Source organism: Colletes latitarsis, chromosome 11, assembly GCF_051014445.1.
Source record: "Colletes latitarsis isolate SP2378_abdomen chromosome 11, iyColLati1, whole genome shotgun sequence".
Lineage (NCBI taxonomy): Eukaryota > Metazoa > Arthropoda > Insecta > Hymenoptera > Colletidae > Colletes > Colletes latitarsis.
Genome location: NC_135144.1, coordinates 22,061,072 through 22,076,491, shown reverse-complemented (window position 1 = coordinate 22,076,491; position 15,420 = coordinate 22,061,072). Strand labels below are relative to the sequence as shown.

The following is a 15,420-nucleotide window of genomic DNA, read 5'->3' as shown; positions in this document are numbered from 1 at the left end:
TCCTAATTTTCCGTGATCGTTTTTCAGTTGGTTGGCAAACAAATTATATGGTATAAGCCAAATAAAAATCGTCAATTTACAGTAAAACACAGTGGCGGGCATATCATGGTGTGAGGACATTTTTTCGCAGATGGCGTGGGGGATTTAGTAACATTGATAAGACCATGGACCAAAATAGATATATACATATTTTAAAAGAATATCTACATAAACGGAATCATCATCTTTCAATTACTAATAAAAATAGTCGAAAAACCACTGACGACAGTTTATTGCCACGTGAAAACGCGCCTTAAGTATTTAAACCAAACTATCACTTACATAGTTCATGTTCGTGCCATCGGTCGTTTGAATCAATTTGAAAAGTTCAGTTGGATATTTTTCACAAGTAGGATAAGCGACACGTGCGTATTATAGAAACCCAATATTTTTCCATATTCTATGTATGCGAACGTGATTACGTGGAATCAAGAGAAATTAATAATTCTTACAGGATTTTGGATGGATAAGAGTTTCAGCCGATGGCGCGATTCGCCTCTCGCGAGTAAGAAGTCTTTTGTCATTTCTGATAGCGACGAGGAAGTCGACGTAAATACTGGGAAAGAAAAAATCTACGTGGCTGAGAGCAGCGAGGGTAGCACTGCCGCTTCTAGAAGTACAACACCAGAAAAGTAAGGAAATCTGATCCTAAGTACTGTTTACGCGCTTTCAGTTTTAGTTTACCTTTGTAACTATTTTTTAATGTTTAGGTGGCAATTGAACAAGAAACCGTCATTAAACGAGATCGAACGTAGAGTTAAAAAATATATTCCTCATTATTCTGATGATGAAGAGGACAGCAATGATGAGGACTATAATCTTGAATCGTCCAACAATAATGATGGAAACAATATGGATTACAGCAATACAAGTGGTATTGTATTTTTTTTTTAAATGTAATGAATATTTTGAATAAATATTATGGTATATTATTTGGTAGATGACAGCGACGATGTTGTGGTGTATAATAAGAAAACAAAGAAGAAAAACAGATTTCATGATTCTACTATAGAAAGTATGAACAATATTGTGTTGGATGACAAGTCTTCTGACAGCAGCATATTAGAAGAACATAGTGCTGCATCTACAAGCATACAGTCAAGGAAAAACGAAAGCTTTAAAGGAGAAAGAAAAGATCAACAGGATATGTATTCAACTAGTATGTATTTTGATATTCTTTTTTTGTCCAAAATGGAGCTTCCTGTAATCAATTTACCAGACTAACGTTAAGTTAACTTGCAGATTGTATCATAGATGGCGAAGATAGTTCAGAACCTGAAATTGTAATGATTACAGAGGGAAAAGAAATTGGTGTTGATAATATAAATTCGCAGCTTGCAGAAAAAGAAGTACTCCTTTGTAAAATGGATCACTTAAAGAATGAGCTGAGTAAAACACAGGTAAGTTTGCTATTTAATATACAAGAACAAAAACTAAACGGCGCTCTTTGTTAGAACAGCTATTTAAATATGCTTGTGTTCGTTTTCAGATGTTACTCGAGGCCGGTAACATCGATTTATTACCAGACAAAGGTGAAAAGTTGCGCCAGAGAATCGCATTGCAACAAGAAGAAATAGAAAAGATCGCAGTGAAATTGGAAAACACATCTTTAGCACAACCCATTAAGACTGAATTGTATTCCTACAAACAGGATACGTTATTTACCAAAAAAGAATTCGATATTAAGGACGAACTATATTCTTACAAGTTAGATTCTGATTGCGATGTACATTGTATATCGCCATTATTGGGACAGAAAGAACTTGGCACGAAAGCTCAAGCTACCTTGAACAAAGAATTAGCTTTAACAGTTGATAGACTGCAAGATTTACACAGCTCCCTCCTAGCCAGACCATCCGAGGAAGAGAGAGCAAGTGATCCACAGGGCTTGAAAGTAAAGTTAATGCCGCATCAACAGCATGCGTTGGCATGGTTGATGTGGAGAGAACAGCAGAGACCTCCCGGCGGGATTCTCGCTGATGATATGGGTTTGGGTAAAACTTTAACGATGATATCTTTAATCATAGCTGCGAAGAAAGCCAAAGATGCCGCAGAAAGTAGCGACGATGAATGGGTGGATAAGAAAACAACGTTGCGACATAAGGGTGGAACGCTCGTGGTTTGTCCAGCGTCTCTGTTATCGCAGTGGGAAAACGAAATACTCAACAGATGTAGGCGAAGTCTGCTTTCCATCGAAGTTTACCATGGTACTAATCGAGAACATGTGCCGAAGAGATTAGCAAGAAACGACGTGGTCATCACAACGTACAACATATTAAGTCGTGAATTTAAATCCATGTCCACGTCGTACAAAATTCACTGGGAACGCGTGATACTCGACGAGGCGCATGTGATTCGAAATCACAAAAGTCAGGCATCCGAGGCCGTATGCGGTCTCGTGGCGAATAAACGGTGGGCTCTTACCGGTACACCTATTCAAAATAAGGAATTAGATTTGTACTCGATTTTGAAGTTCCTTAAATGTACACCTTTCGATGATCTGCGAGTGTGGAAGCGTTGGGTGGACAACAAAAACGCAGCTGGTCGTCAAAGATTGACAACCGTAATGAACACATTGATGTTACGTAGGACAAAACAAGAACTTCAAGATAAGGGCGAACTGGAAAGTTTGCCCGATAAAACGGTAGAAGAAGTGCCTGTCAAGCTCGATTCGCAGGAGCAGTTGGTGTACGAAAAAGTGTTAATTTATTCTCGTACGTTGTTCGCTCAATTCTTGTCACAGAGAGCGGAAAAAGATCATATGAGGGATTTAGCTGCCGGCATATACGATCAACCAACTTTCCTCTCGAATCCAAGTATGTATATCCATGGAAACGTACAGTCGCGCACGGATGAATTTTACTATGTCTACGTAGTATTAATCTTTCGTCATTTCTTTTTCCAGACAAGAATACTCAATTCACAAAGGCGCAGAATAAATTATTGTCGTTGCACGCTGACGTTAAAGCGTTCGAAATTTTGGGTCTCTTATTGAGATTGCGTCAAATTTGCGTCCATCCTTCTCTTATCCACTCGATGCTGGATCAAGAAGACATGATGGCGAGTGGAATAATGGATACGGCAAATATGGATCCGAACATATTGTCAGAAATGAACAATATATCATTGACAGAGTCTAACGATGTAGATAAGGAAATCGGTGTTGACCGCAGAGTAGCTACCGATTTACTTACGTCCAAGAATCCAGTCTTTAAAGTTGATCGTATAAGTTCCAAGGTGAGTCACTATATCTATTTACTTTAAGAACATATAATAAATAAAACTTGAGTATATGACTAGCTCGACTAAACTTCAATTTTGTTCGCAACTGTATTTTGCGCGCAGATGAAAGCAATACTTTGCAAGGTCGAAGAAATTTTGAAGAATAACGATAAATTAATAATCGTTTCGCAATGGACATCGTCGCTGAACATTATGGCGAAGTATTTGTCTTCGATGAAAGGTGCTACGTTTTGTATGTTCACGGGCAGCGTGGCCATCAAGGATCGACAGGTATTTCCTTTAAAGTTTTCGTTATTGCCAATTCCTTAGTAAAACACATTTCGATACTCCGTTCAACTTATGTTTCTTCGTTCAGAAAAATGGTGTTTGGTACAACCTCCTAGATACCGTGTAATTTATTTTGCGTACATATAGGGTGTAATGGATTCGTTTAACTGTCCGGGCAGAGACCCGAAAATATTATTACTTTCGCTTACTGCCGGGGGTGTTGGATTAAACTTGGTAGGTGCAAATCACTTATTGTTAATGGACATTCATTGGAATCCGCAATTGGAAGTGCAGGCACAAGATAGGATATATCGTTTCGGGCAAAAGAAAGATGTTTTTATATACAAGTTAGTTGGATTATTTTTTTTTTCATGATATTCGTTGTTCACGAGAATGTTGCGCTATTTGTGAAAAACATTTTTTAGGTTTATTTGTAAGGACACGATAGAAGAGCGCGTCAGGCTGTTACAAGAGAAAAAAATAGGCATAGCGCAAAATGTTCTGAGCGGCGACAAGAGCTCGGTCGCTTCGAAACTTTCATTCGATGATATGAAATCTCTATTTGCTCTCTAAATAACAGAGTCATCTACGTTTTGATAGATAAGTTTTTTGTACATACGAGATATTCATTTTATTTTTATATGTATAGTTTTATTTAGGTTTAGGATATCGTTCGATGAATTAAACCGTCCCCCAGTTAATTAGATCATATTAGTAAACTAAAAGATTTGTGTTATATAAAATTTTTATTACGAATTTGAGTCGCAGGATAAATTATTTTATGTAAATCGATCTATGTGAGGAGTATCGCCATTCGTCCATGTTTCTTCGTTAATGTTATTTTCAATTGGTTTTGAAGATTTAACTTGTCCCATTTTGCTGTGCCACATTCCGTAACAAAAATATATACCGAGACCTGGGGAAAGGAAGAGATTCATTCATATTGTGGTTTTTTTTTTATAACCTTTAGTTTAAACGGTCATCCACTTACCGATCACCATCCATATTGCAAATCGTACCCATGTCATTTTGTCTAGCATCATCATGAGGTAAATGTTAACGAGGATACTGAGCGCAGGTAAAAACGGTACAAATGGAACCTAGAAATCCGCACGTGTTTTTCTTTCTTGTTCTTTTATGCTTTCACGGTGAACAAATTAATTTCAATCGATTGATACGTACCGAAAACGACAGTTTCTTTCCGGAAGTCGGTTGGAGATAAATGAACGTGAGAATAATTAATAAAGCCATTATTAAAACAGCAAGCGGAACGACAACTAGAATTTTGCCCGTTATAATATCATCGGCGTATTGTGAAATTATGACGCCAATACAAACGCATAGAATCACTAAAATAAATATCATTTAGAATACGAGTTTAAAATAGAACTAAAGAATTATAGCACTCACGGTAGCACGCGACAAGGTAAGTCACGATTTGCGATGTTAATTTCGTAGAGTGATTTAATTTATTGGCATTAATTAGTTGCTTCAATATAATCGTTAAGGTCCTTGGATCATGGTCACCTTTCTTCTTGTAAGCTTCGCTCTCCTCGTATCTGCAATAATTAAAAGATTTTTTTATGGATTTCTTCTATGCAATATGTTTTTATACTTCGCAAGAATTTTTAGTCGTTTTTACCGGAGTATGAGAACGCAGACTGCAACGATCGAATAAGCGAGAAATGTTCCGATGCTCATCATGCTCACGAGCTGAGTCAATTCGAACACTGCGGCCAATACGCCTGTAATTATACGTGAACATTGATAGCATACTTTTAGCAGTGGGACTCACGATGAGTCACAGCCAAAATTGTACACTACTTATCAGAAAATGTTTCGTCTCGTAAAAAAGTTTAGGGATGATTTCGAAAAAAAGATTCGATGAGTATACAGGGTACCCCGTGCAACTGCCATGAACGTGTTAAGTCTTATCTTTGTAAGAAGTTCGATAATCGAGGTCTGGTCCAGGGGCATTGGGAAGCTACCCGATAGACGGGGACATGCGACAGGTAATTGTGCTGACTATATTGTTAATTAAAGTTGTACATCAATGGAGAACAAAAGTTTCAAAACTGACCAACGTTGACATGATTTTATAGGACGGCAAGGAAAGAATACAAACCTGTAAGAATCCCCGCTGAGAAGGTACCCATCAGAGGTGTCTGAAATCGCGAGCTGATTTTCCCCATCCATTCGAATATCAGTCCATCGGAAGCCATCGCGTAAAGTATTCGTGGTAACGGGAACATCGCGCCAAGCAAGCTACGAAAGCGAATTATATTTTTTATAAGGGTGTGAAAGAGCTCATATTCTGGATTTCGACTTCGAAGAGTAAAATCTTTGAAGTGGACACCAGGCATAACTCTGAATTCCATCCGGAGGCATTTCTAGCTATCCACTATGATTACGTGTGTCGTACCTCGCGCACAGGCCGCATATAGCACCGATCGTGACCAGCCATTTTGCCCAGCTCCAGCCGATTTTATCGAACAAGTACGGAAACGGGGCGTCCGGGTTCTGTTCGTAATAAGGAAGAACCATGGTCAGCACGGTAGAGACGCCGAAATACGCCAAAAAAATGACCGTCAACGAGGCAACGATTGCTATGGGAATGGACTTCTGTGGGTTCTTGGCTTCCTCGCCGGTGGTCGCGATGCAATCGAAACCGATGAATCCGTAAAAGCATTTCGCAGCACCGGTTATGATGCCAGCGATGCCGTAAGGCGCGAATCCTCCAGTTCCGTAATCACAGTCCTTTTCGTTGCACGTGGGCTTCGTTTTCCAATTCGTTACATCAGCTTCGAACATAACGTGTTACACAAAAGTCGATTAGTCGAAAATCCATGTTTCAGCCCTCGCGTGTAATACAGTGCCGCCTCCCTTCTTGCGAGTAAATTGGGCCCGTATGATTTGATGCGGAGGAGTTCGGACGAGACTTTGTTCTTGGAACTGGTCGAACTTAAACGGACCGTTCGAATGGGTTATTATAGAGATTGGCCATTCGAAACTAGTGGTCGAGAGCTGTTACAATATACTAAAAACTGGAGAACAGACAGTCGTTGAACACGAGAATTGATAGTATCATAAAATCTGAGAAGGCAATGTATCCTCAATGTCCTTGTCTCAAGAGTTTCTTGATAACGTATCTATTCAAAAAGATACGTTAAAGTTATAGTTTAACCGAAAAACTTTTAAATCGATATACCCGTAACAGTTACAACATCTTTTCATCAAAAATATACTTTTACATATTTCGCTCCTCCCTTCAAGCAAACCTTCCGGATCCGTTCCTGCCACTCGAGTCGACGGTTACTTGAACTGAAAAAACATAAATAGTGGTGGAGGTAATTTTGTTGTAAGTAAAATAGAATCTCGGTTACTAATCTCACTAGTGCAATGGACGAGATTCTCATGCAATAATGGAGATTTTACCCCTAATGCAGATTGGTGCATGAAGCGAGGCAGTACTGTATTTACAATATTTGTATTGGTCGGAGGGATGAAACTTACTTTTAAACGATCCGGCGATTACTACGAACAGCACCACCGAGAGATTCACGAGGGTGAAGAAATTATTCGCCAACGAGGATTCCTTTGCACCGAACGCCAACGCAGCTAAGGTAAATAGATTGAAATTTGAATACTATTTAATGTATCCTCCATTATAGCGTCAATTAGAAAAAATTGACATTAATGTATACATATAGTTATTTTATTATAAATGTGGGAAACTTGTTGTACTTCGAGGTCAGGAATTTCGATGAAATTGAAATAGATTGTAGTCTACGTAAAATTAAAGGGGGTTTAAAAATATGTTTCGTTGTAAAAAAATTGTACACTTCGTGGTGACAACAACAAAGAACACTTTGATCTTCGAGCTAAAATGTGTTTGACATGCTTCCGGCAAAATATGATAAAACTTTTACTCGATATTCAATTGTTTTCGACCTTTCTTTCATCGGTGTTGGTTCGACTGGGGGCAATTGCTCGATAAAGAAAGCAAACAGATATCGATGTGGACGTGATCGTACATGGTTTCATAATCGTAATTCGATAGAAAGCCTTTTGACCGATGTACAATACGAGACAGTATTTTTTTTTCCGTGAACCCCTTTTGGCAGTTTAATGGATCTCATTGATCCTTTCTATGCAACGTTCTTAACAACCTATTTTGGATGCCTCATTTTGTATATAGTTTACATCACTTTCATAATGACTGGAGCATTGCAATTCGTCTATTGCACCATTCGATCACCATACGCCTTTACGATTTGATTTATGATTTCTAATTTCGTTCTTTAACATTTTGGGTTCCAGGTAATTGATCTATTTTGTCTTAGCCATAATCCGCCATTGATACGTGATATCGACGCTCGGGTAAATTTCTTACCGGAGAAGATTAACGTTACTCCGAAGGCGAAGAAGTCCGGATAAGAGGAAAAATGATTAATGTCGATAGGCGCTGCCGATTCGAACGCTTTCCTCATGCTGTTGTTGAATAGGGCATCCACGTAAGTGCTCAGTCCACGTACCACGCTAGCTGAGCCAATTACGTACTCCAGGATTAGAGTCCAACCGATCAGAAACGCCGTGAATTCGCCCATTGTCACATAGCTGTACACGTATGCCGACCCAGCACGTGGAACTCTTGCACCGAATTCCGCGTAACAAAGACCTAGATAAGAAATCAGTTTATCGGTTCATCGAAAACGTTTAACAACCTCTTAACGCGATACGATTGTTCGACCGATTAGATCATATGTTAATTTTTCAAACGTACAAATTAACCGACTCACTATCTGGACCTACGGAATTTATTAATCATGGGGGTGTGCTAAGAAGATTGGTATCAGCGTAATATCCCATAAGATCCCAAAACAAAGCACTCAGAATCATAATAGCTTCTTTATCAATAACGAAACACTTCAAAAAGACTTATGTGTTAAATATGTTCGAGTTGACGAGTGATAAATTGTAACACTTTGAAAGATATTGTTACAGTGTCCGATAATTACATAACATTAAGTTATCAGGTTTTGATTAGATTAAAGTAAATAATTACAAGAAAGTCGCGTCGGTGTCGTGTTACAGAACTATTCGTTAATCAAAATTTGCTAGGCAAATTAATATATTTCTTTGTCTCCACCTTCAAAGATCGTCGCTAAATTATAGTATTCGCTCATTAGTAAATGTATACATAAATTTTGAATAATTTGTGATTGTGAATTACGCAGTTTTTTTTTTTTTTTTTTTTTAGGGAGGCTGCATTTAGAAAGTTTGGAAACCATTGTATCGAATGGTCAGCTGATAGGTTTACTTTAGTCATCGTTGGAGGAAAAAAAATTATCTTCGATTAGTACCTGCGAACATTGACGCGACCGCCGCGATAGCGAAAGAAATCACCACAGCCGGTCCTGCTATGGTTTTCGAGATTGATCCAGCGAGAACGTAGACACCCACACCGAGGGTCGAACCGATTCCAAGAGCCGTCAGATCCAACGTAGATAGACACCTCGTGAGTTTCGTTTCCTCAGCAGGTATCGCATCTTTTTTCCGTGTAAAAGACTTGCGTAGATATCGAAACCACCAAGTCTGCATTTTGTACATCTGAAAGAATCATATTATGCTCGTAATCTCTAGAAAATTGTACCTCGATCTTTATTCCCTTCGTCAGACGAACCACTAAAAATATCAATTTCATCCGAATGAATCTGCTTGAAAAAACTTCATCTTTTTCAAAGCAAAATAATTGTTACTGTTTAATTAGAGCTTCTCTTTATTTTCGAAAAAAGTAAAAGTTCACTGTTCACGTAAAAATGAGTGGAACAAAAGATTCAGCAAATACATCTCAGTTTATGACCATTTTCTTAGAACAGAAATGTTGGCCGTCAAAGAATTACGTATCAAAAAATTAAAAATTCCAAACAGTTTCTTCGTATTTTGCATTGTTCTTTGTTTTCGGAATTTATGCAACCCATTCGTTTCTCGTATCTTATCTCGAGAATTTATGCAAGTTATGCAAAGTACCTATATGTGATGTGTGTCCACGGCACCGAAGGAAATATTTAAAACCGTTCGTTAGAGTTTTAAATTATTAAAAATTGTTGAAACGTATCGATTATAAAAGAAAAAATCAATCTGATACTCTTATCTTATGAGTTTCGAACGTTCTTTAAAAATTATCAAACAGTTTTATACATTTTTTAATAGATCAAGTTTGAATTATTTTATTCTTGTATCTTACACCGTCTGTTTCGCGAATATGTAATTATTTGTTAACACTGATAACTTCAAACATGTGTTTCTTCACAATTTTCGAACTAATCGCACATGTCGATTTTACATTGGGAGAGCAAATAACAATTCCCACTAAAATTCATTTAAAATGAATTCAAAAATTTATAAAAACCGCGAGAGGCAAATAAAAAAACTATAAGAGGTAATCATCGATATCCATAGATCGAGATCTAAGCAGATCTTGAAACGGGAATATAAAACTTAATTATAGCTTCCATTGAAATCCATTTAGCTGTTTAAATGAAATTGTGTTTCGTAGATTCCAATATATTGAACGTATATGAACGCACGTACATACGCCTATTAAAAGTTTTTTTTAACGTTTAAAATGTGATCAAAGTGTTTGAAAATGTGTTTCTTCTTTAAAAGAATTTTTTCAGGTTTCGACTCTGTTAGAATATATTTTTTCTTTCTAGATCGGCAAATAATCAACTCACCATGGAAAGCATAGTCAAATGAGGATCCATTTCGATCGTTAAACGCGAAATATACGAGAGACAAACAACCGATCACAGACTGGACGAACATTCGGCTCGCGACTAAAGGCGCACTAATTAAAATGCCTTTAAATCAAGCTCTAAGATCGCCCGTCGAGTGCGAGCAAACTGAATCGTTCAATTGGACAGAATCGTTTCTTCGACCCGCTAGTATTATAGATTAGAACCGTCCAGTCTGGTCTATATTGGTCATTCGCTTGTAATATTGATCTTAACCGATGCGATCGGATAGCTCGTTTGTTTTGTTGATTTCCGCGATAAGTTTAGATATCATGAGCACTTATTCGATTTCTTCCAGAGGATTGTGAATGGAAATTTTATTTCGTTTTCATCTACATAACGAATAAACAGATAATGTTTCACTTGGATAAATCTTTAAGTCACGAATAATGCATTCGTTATTCGGGAGCCTTTTATTACAAAAGAATATTTTATCTAGGTAATTAACTACATAAAAATTTATTCGAATAACATCAAAGTCAGCTTTCGTAATTGTTGAGCACGAACATTCGTAGTTGCATCCAACAAAATATTTAAAGCGATCCCAATCGCGAGCAAAGTAATTTTAACAATCGATTATGAGCTAAATACACTCATTACTGCGTAAGGAGAAGTTTCTTCTTTGACATCGTTCTAATTGACGAGATGACGTCAACTTGCATTTGCAACCAACAAATCTGTCAATTATATGGTCGACAACGCGTTGATTATACATGTTGTAAATGCAATTGTGTATTTGTAAAACTACGAAGGACAAGAATAGTTTTGGAACACCGAAAACTTTCGAGACATTTAGAACATATTAATCACAACGCGTGAACAAATTTTAATTTATTAGAAGAAAAACTAGAAAGTAACTTACTTGATTAAGTAACTTTAACGGTATATGATAAACTAAATACAAATACGTTCGTTCCTGTCTACGACGAAGTTCTTTCGTTAATGTTCTAATTGACAAGATGACGTCAACTTGCATTTGCAACCAACAAAACTGTCAATTATATAGTTGATAGTATGTAAATTGTAGTATACGTGTATTATGTCGCATGTGTCCAGTACGAATCGTACGCATTAAATGTGAGCAGGTACAATTACGATACTTCTTAAATATTATACATAACGTGTCCAAATGAGTATTGTTTTTGTTATACAAAAAATTGCAATCTTCTCTAATTTTGTTTAATATCTTTTTTTAATTTAATTTTATGTTATATTTTATATTTTTGGCATACAAGAGTTATCCTCTTACATAATCGGATGGTTTGTATTTTCCAATTGTATGTCCGTCTTTGGATACTCATTATCCTAATCATTGGATATGGTTTCAGGAATCGATACCTATTTTAGAATTACGAAATCGGTATATTGGTTACTGGTCCAATGAAATGTCAACGTAAGTCTAATGAAAAACAAAGAAATTAAAAATCGGATATTCGACCGCTAACTACTATGGAGGGTGATGCGTTTCGAATCAGTGCTCGACAAAGACCCTAAATAAACTTTCTTTAGTTTTTAATCACAGGAGCATCGTCGATTTTTGATTATTTAATATTTATTTTCACACGTAACATGTGGTTATTTAGACCGAATTCATAATTGTTTATTGTGAAAAAAAAGAACAATTAATAATTTATTTTCACTTACTAAATGCGACAGTTCTCCGTCCTAAGTGCACCAGCGAGTATATATCTGTGCACACTGAACGATGCGAACTCATTTCGTTTCCCTAAATAATAACTACTCTTTATTCTTCTTATCTGTTGCAGATATCGATTATCCTCTAAGCGGAAAAAATGCTATATAATCCATCATAAAAGATACGCTGTCATGTACATAGTCTCCTCTCCGCGTTATGGGCTTAATACAATGTTCTTTAAAAGATTCCACGGTAAGTACGAACGCTCGATTTGGTGGATATTTTAATTATCTTAAATAACGCTTGTTTTAACAATATAGTATGTTTTGATTGTATTATAATTAAATACAAAATAATAAATAGGTGATAAATAAAAAATTTATTCAAAAATGGATCGTGTTACATATGATCATGTCAACAGATATAAAATATTGTGTAGACGTAACTAGATAAACTTTACGTTTGTAAAATATATAAAATTTATTTAGTGGACGGATTTTACATGAAGCAGTTAGATTCAACTCCTCTAATGCTCTATGGCATTTTACTTTTTTTTTTCTTAATACTGAACTATACAAATAAAATGGACGGTATCTATAATGCAAAGTGCTTTGCGTCGTTGTTTGCATTTAAATATGATTAGTCAGCTAACTTATGGATATTGTAGAGGCACATATTGAATCCAGTACTTGAATTACTGGTAATAAGATCAAGATATGTATCGCTGAACTGTCAGCTCAGTCTGTAAAAACATTGTTCTTTTTACGGACAAAAATATCAATAGTCGTGTTTCTAGTTTTTTGCAATTATTTATCATTCCATCCTATTCCATAGATTATATAACGATATAGAAGCAATCATGATTGTTGTCCAATTCGCTCGTACTTGCCTGGCATGAGACTGAAAAACACAAAACAAATGTTATAATAACAATGAGTTCAAGACTATTGATTTTGACAGAAACTTTCACTCACCATAACAAAGTAATTGCATTTGTCTCCTTGACAGCAATCAGAACATTTCCAATCTTGGTACCATATATACGTACAATCAGCCATATTAGACTGTTTTATTCTTTCACACTCTCTTTTTGTTGAACATCTCTTGGAAACATAATACTGCTTTTTCGCGCCTTGCGACCAATATGGCGTACCTACGAACAATATAAATGACAAGTGATATCGGAGCAACAAAATGTAAATTTATGCTTTATGTTTCATTGATTAGTTCACTCGTCGGTTGATGTAAACATAACCTCAATGTCGTGACGTTCGAAATGACAATGACAAATGCATCGAGTACTTACTTCCCCACTTAATTTCTGTGAGACAGGCATCCTGTCCTTGCTCACAGGTTTTTGTACTTTTCAAACACTTTTCTATATTACCCTCTTGATTGGTACATACATAGCATTCCAGGGCGTGGCCTAAAAAGATTAGCAAATAAACAAATATGCTCGATAATATGATTTTCATTCAACATACTGAAGGACAAGTAGCATACGACGAGAAGCAGCCAACAAAATCTTTTAACTTTCATTTTCAAGTAAGCTTATAAAAATCGAAACGAAACAAAACAAAAACACGATTGCACGATGCGAGTGATGCGACACTCGTTTAAATCGAACGTAGGAAACAATTGCATTGGCATTGTTGGCACGACTGATGTTGTTGCCGTCCGTAGAGTTCAAACATAGTTCTTGCGATGTCGATGCAAATATTAATTATACGCAAATTAGAATTCAACAGAGAAACTATTTGCGAAACAGAGACGTGTATCGATCTTTTTTGTTTGAATCAAAACAGTACTTTCGATATCATTGATTTTATCGAAACATTCGTAGTTAGGATTATTTCACAATTCGGTAAACGTGCGTTTAATAATATCGAATTCGTTTTATACTAAGTATGGAAGTAGACGCGTTTTTAACAAGCATTTCATTCACGTGCGAGAAGTTTCTGCATGGCCTGGTTATTAAAAGTAGTTCGGTGGTATTATTGACCCGTGCATTAGAACTTATATTACAGATTTTACGGTCAACCAGCTTGAGATTGAATCGCAATCATCCCGGTCTATTTAGAAATATCAATAAACTAGACATCAAAGTTGTTCGGTCACAAGATTGTTCACGAATCCCGTTGATTCGACGATCAATTTGTGATCGGTGTAACTACGAGATGTAAACTTTGTTATATTCTATGTGCATCGTTACAAGTAATCACGAATAGGTTAATAAGAGACTAACCTCAGAAAACAGTTGAACACATCGATTTAGAATTTTGGCCAACTCGCATAGAGGCTATTCGAGATGGGCAAAATTGTTTCTGTTAGTAAGGGAAATGGAAGCAAGAAGTGGGTACACAAATAAAGAGCTTAATTAAAATTGATTGTATTGTTATCCTTTATTTATTATATTGATAAGCTTAATCTTCAATATTTGGAAATAGGTGAAACGCAAGAGGAAAAGTGAAACGAGAATGGGTAAATATGTTTTGGAGGGAACTCTACGAGTCGAGTGCAAGACAGAGCAAGAAAGTGGTAAGAAAACAGAATTAAGTATATTTTTATTTAAAATACCAATAACATTTTATATAGATAAAGTTTAATCCATTATTTGTGACGGACGAATACTGCGAATGACGAATAATGTACTCTGATAGAACGCTTTCATCTAAACAATTATCTAGATACAGATACGACCGAAGATTATTCGAATAATGCCGAACTCTGCACGAAAGGAATGATGTAACGAGAAAGATAGCCGGTGCATATGGTTCGTTCTCCCCTCTACGGATAATTCGAACTCTCCCTCGGGGTTTCGGTGAGGTCGCGTGTGCTGGTCGCTCTCGCAACCGTCGGATGTCGATATTCGAGTGCGCGGCGCAGGCTGAGCAGTGGTAGTGTCGAGCCACTGCGCCGAGAATCTAAAATTATCGGTCGGTCCGAGAGAGGGAGAAGTGGTTAGGTGCACGTAGGAGGAGAGAGAGGCTCAGAGGGCGCCTGGTGGAGGAGGGGCGAGAAGCGGGGGAAGAGGCTCGATGTATAGAAGAAGAGCGGAAGGGAAGAGGGTAGGAGTGACGGTGTGTGAGAGGGAGGGGGGACGAAAGAGAGGGACGAAGACGCGCCAATAGACGAAAGAATACGTAATCAAGGAAACCGTAGCGCATAAAGAAATGGGAAGAATGTGAAAAGGTGAAATTTGACGAGTGCTGTCCGTTCGTGTCACTCGAGTGAAGCAGTAATGGACGGGTGGCCGCCAAGAAAGGGTAGTTGAAAATCGAGGAAGAAGACGAATAGGGGAGGAGATAAAAGAAAGGGCTACGAGTGGGAGGAAGGGTAGGCGGGCGAGGGTGGAGGTGGAAGCCGCGGCATGGGTGCGAGCGCATAGGTAACAAGAAGAGGAGGGGAAGAGCGGTGGCGGGTTGATGGTGGGTGTTG

General features: G+C 37.3%; 2 protein-coding genes and 1 long non-coding RNA gene across 10 annotated transcripts; 2 read left to right on the top strand and 1 right to left on the bottom strand.

Annotated features, from left to right (window-relative positions):
* Positions 1 to 269: 269 nt before the first annotated feature.
* Lds (transcription termination factor lodestar) lies at positions 270 to 4,160 on the top strand. Of its 4 annotated transcripts, XM_076776608.1 has the most exons (10): positions 270 to 404; positions 494 to 671; positions 750 to 913; positions 980 to 1,198; positions 1,282 to 1,439; positions 1,529 to 2,855; positions 2,945 to 3,276; positions 3,385 to 3,552; positions 3,697 to 3,896; positions 3,975 to 4,160. In XM_076776608.1, the coding sequence occupies exons 2-10, from the start codon at positions 502 to 504 to the stop codon at positions 4,120 to 4,122; spliced, it is 2,886 nt and encodes a 961-aa protein (XP_076632723.1). In that variant the 5' UTR covers positions 270 to 404; positions 494 to 501; the 3' UTR covers positions 4,123 to 4,160. The 4 variants fall into 4 exon arrangements, with proteins under 4 accessions (XP_076632723.1, XP_076632724.1, XP_076632722.1 ...); XM_076776609.1 differs by having other exon boundaries at positions 327 to 671; positions 1,052 to 1,198; XM_076776607.1 differs by having other exon boundaries at positions 327 to 671; positions 1,294 to 1,439.
* Positions 4,161 to 4,191: 31 nt separating this feature from the next.
* LOC143347454 (cationic amino acid transporter 3) lies at positions 4,192 to 13,629 on the bottom strand. 5 transcript variants are annotated; one of them, XM_076776622.1, is made up of 13 exons: positions 13,467 to 13,629; positions 13,289 to 13,408; positions 12,957 to 13,135; positions 8,913 to 9,159; positions 7,943 to 8,227; positions 7,063 to 7,167; positions 5,972 to 6,350; positions 5,675 to 5,814; positions 5,192 to 5,294; positions 4,960 to 5,108; positions 4,732 to 4,898; positions 4,541 to 4,649; positions 4,192 to 4,465 (listed from the first exon to the last, which is right to left on the bottom strand). In XM_076776622.1, the coding sequence occupies exons 1-13, from the start codon at positions 13,519 to 13,521 to the stop codon at positions 4,329 to 4,331; spliced, it is 2,175 nt and encodes a 724-aa protein (XP_076632737.1). In that variant the 5' UTR covers positions 13,522 to 13,629; the 3' UTR covers positions 4,192 to 4,328. The 5 variants fall into 5 exon arrangements, with proteins under 5 accessions (XP_076632737.1, XP_076632734.1, XP_076632736.1 ...); XM_076776619.1 differs by lacking the exons at positions 12,957 to 13,135; positions 13,289 to 13,408; positions 13,467 to 13,629 and adding an exon at positions 11,991 to 12,030; XM_076776621.1 differs by lacking the exons at positions 12,957 to 13,135; positions 13,289 to 13,408; positions 13,467 to 13,629 and adding an exon at positions 11,209 to 11,212.
* On the top strand, positions 6,091 to 8,003 carry LOC143347456 (uncharacterized). The gene is made up of 3 exons (XR_013080610.1): positions 6,091 to 6,907; positions 6,996 to 7,172; positions 7,870 to 8,003. It is a non-coding gene; the product is annotated as an uncharacterized LOC143347456 (long non-coding RNA).
* Positions 13,630 to 15,420: the final 1,791 nt, after the last annotated feature.

What these genes read in the sequence shown, in the direction of transcription:
- LOC143347454 (XM_076776622.1), bottom strand. Translation starts at nt 13,521, where the DNA reads ATGAAAGTTAAAAGATTTTGTTGGCTGCTTCTCGTCGTATGCTACTTG. An exon ending in CGTATGCTACTTGTCCTTCA is followed by an intron (nt 13,409 to 13,466) that starts GTATGTTGAATG and finishes TAATCTTTTTAG; the next exon opens with GCCACGCCCTGGAATGCTAT. An exon ending in TTACCTTGTCGCGTGCTACC is followed by an intron (nt 4,899 to 4,959) that starts GTGAGTGCTATA and finishes TATTTATTTTAG; the next exon opens with TGATTCTATGCGTTTGTATT.
- Lds (XM_076776606.1), top strand. Translation starts at nt 442, where the DNA reads ATGTATGCGAACGTGATTACGTGGAATCAAGAGAAATTAATAATTCTT. An exon ending in AGAAGTACAACACCAGAAAA is followed by an intron (nt 672 to 749) that starts GTAAGGAAATCT and finishes TTTAATGTTTAG; the next exon opens with GTGGCAATTGAACAAGAAAC. An exon ending in AACTTTCCTCTCGAATCCAA is followed by an intron (nt 2,856 to 2,944) that starts GTATGTATATCC and finishes TTCTTTTTCCAG; the next exon opens with ACAAGAATACTCAATTCACA.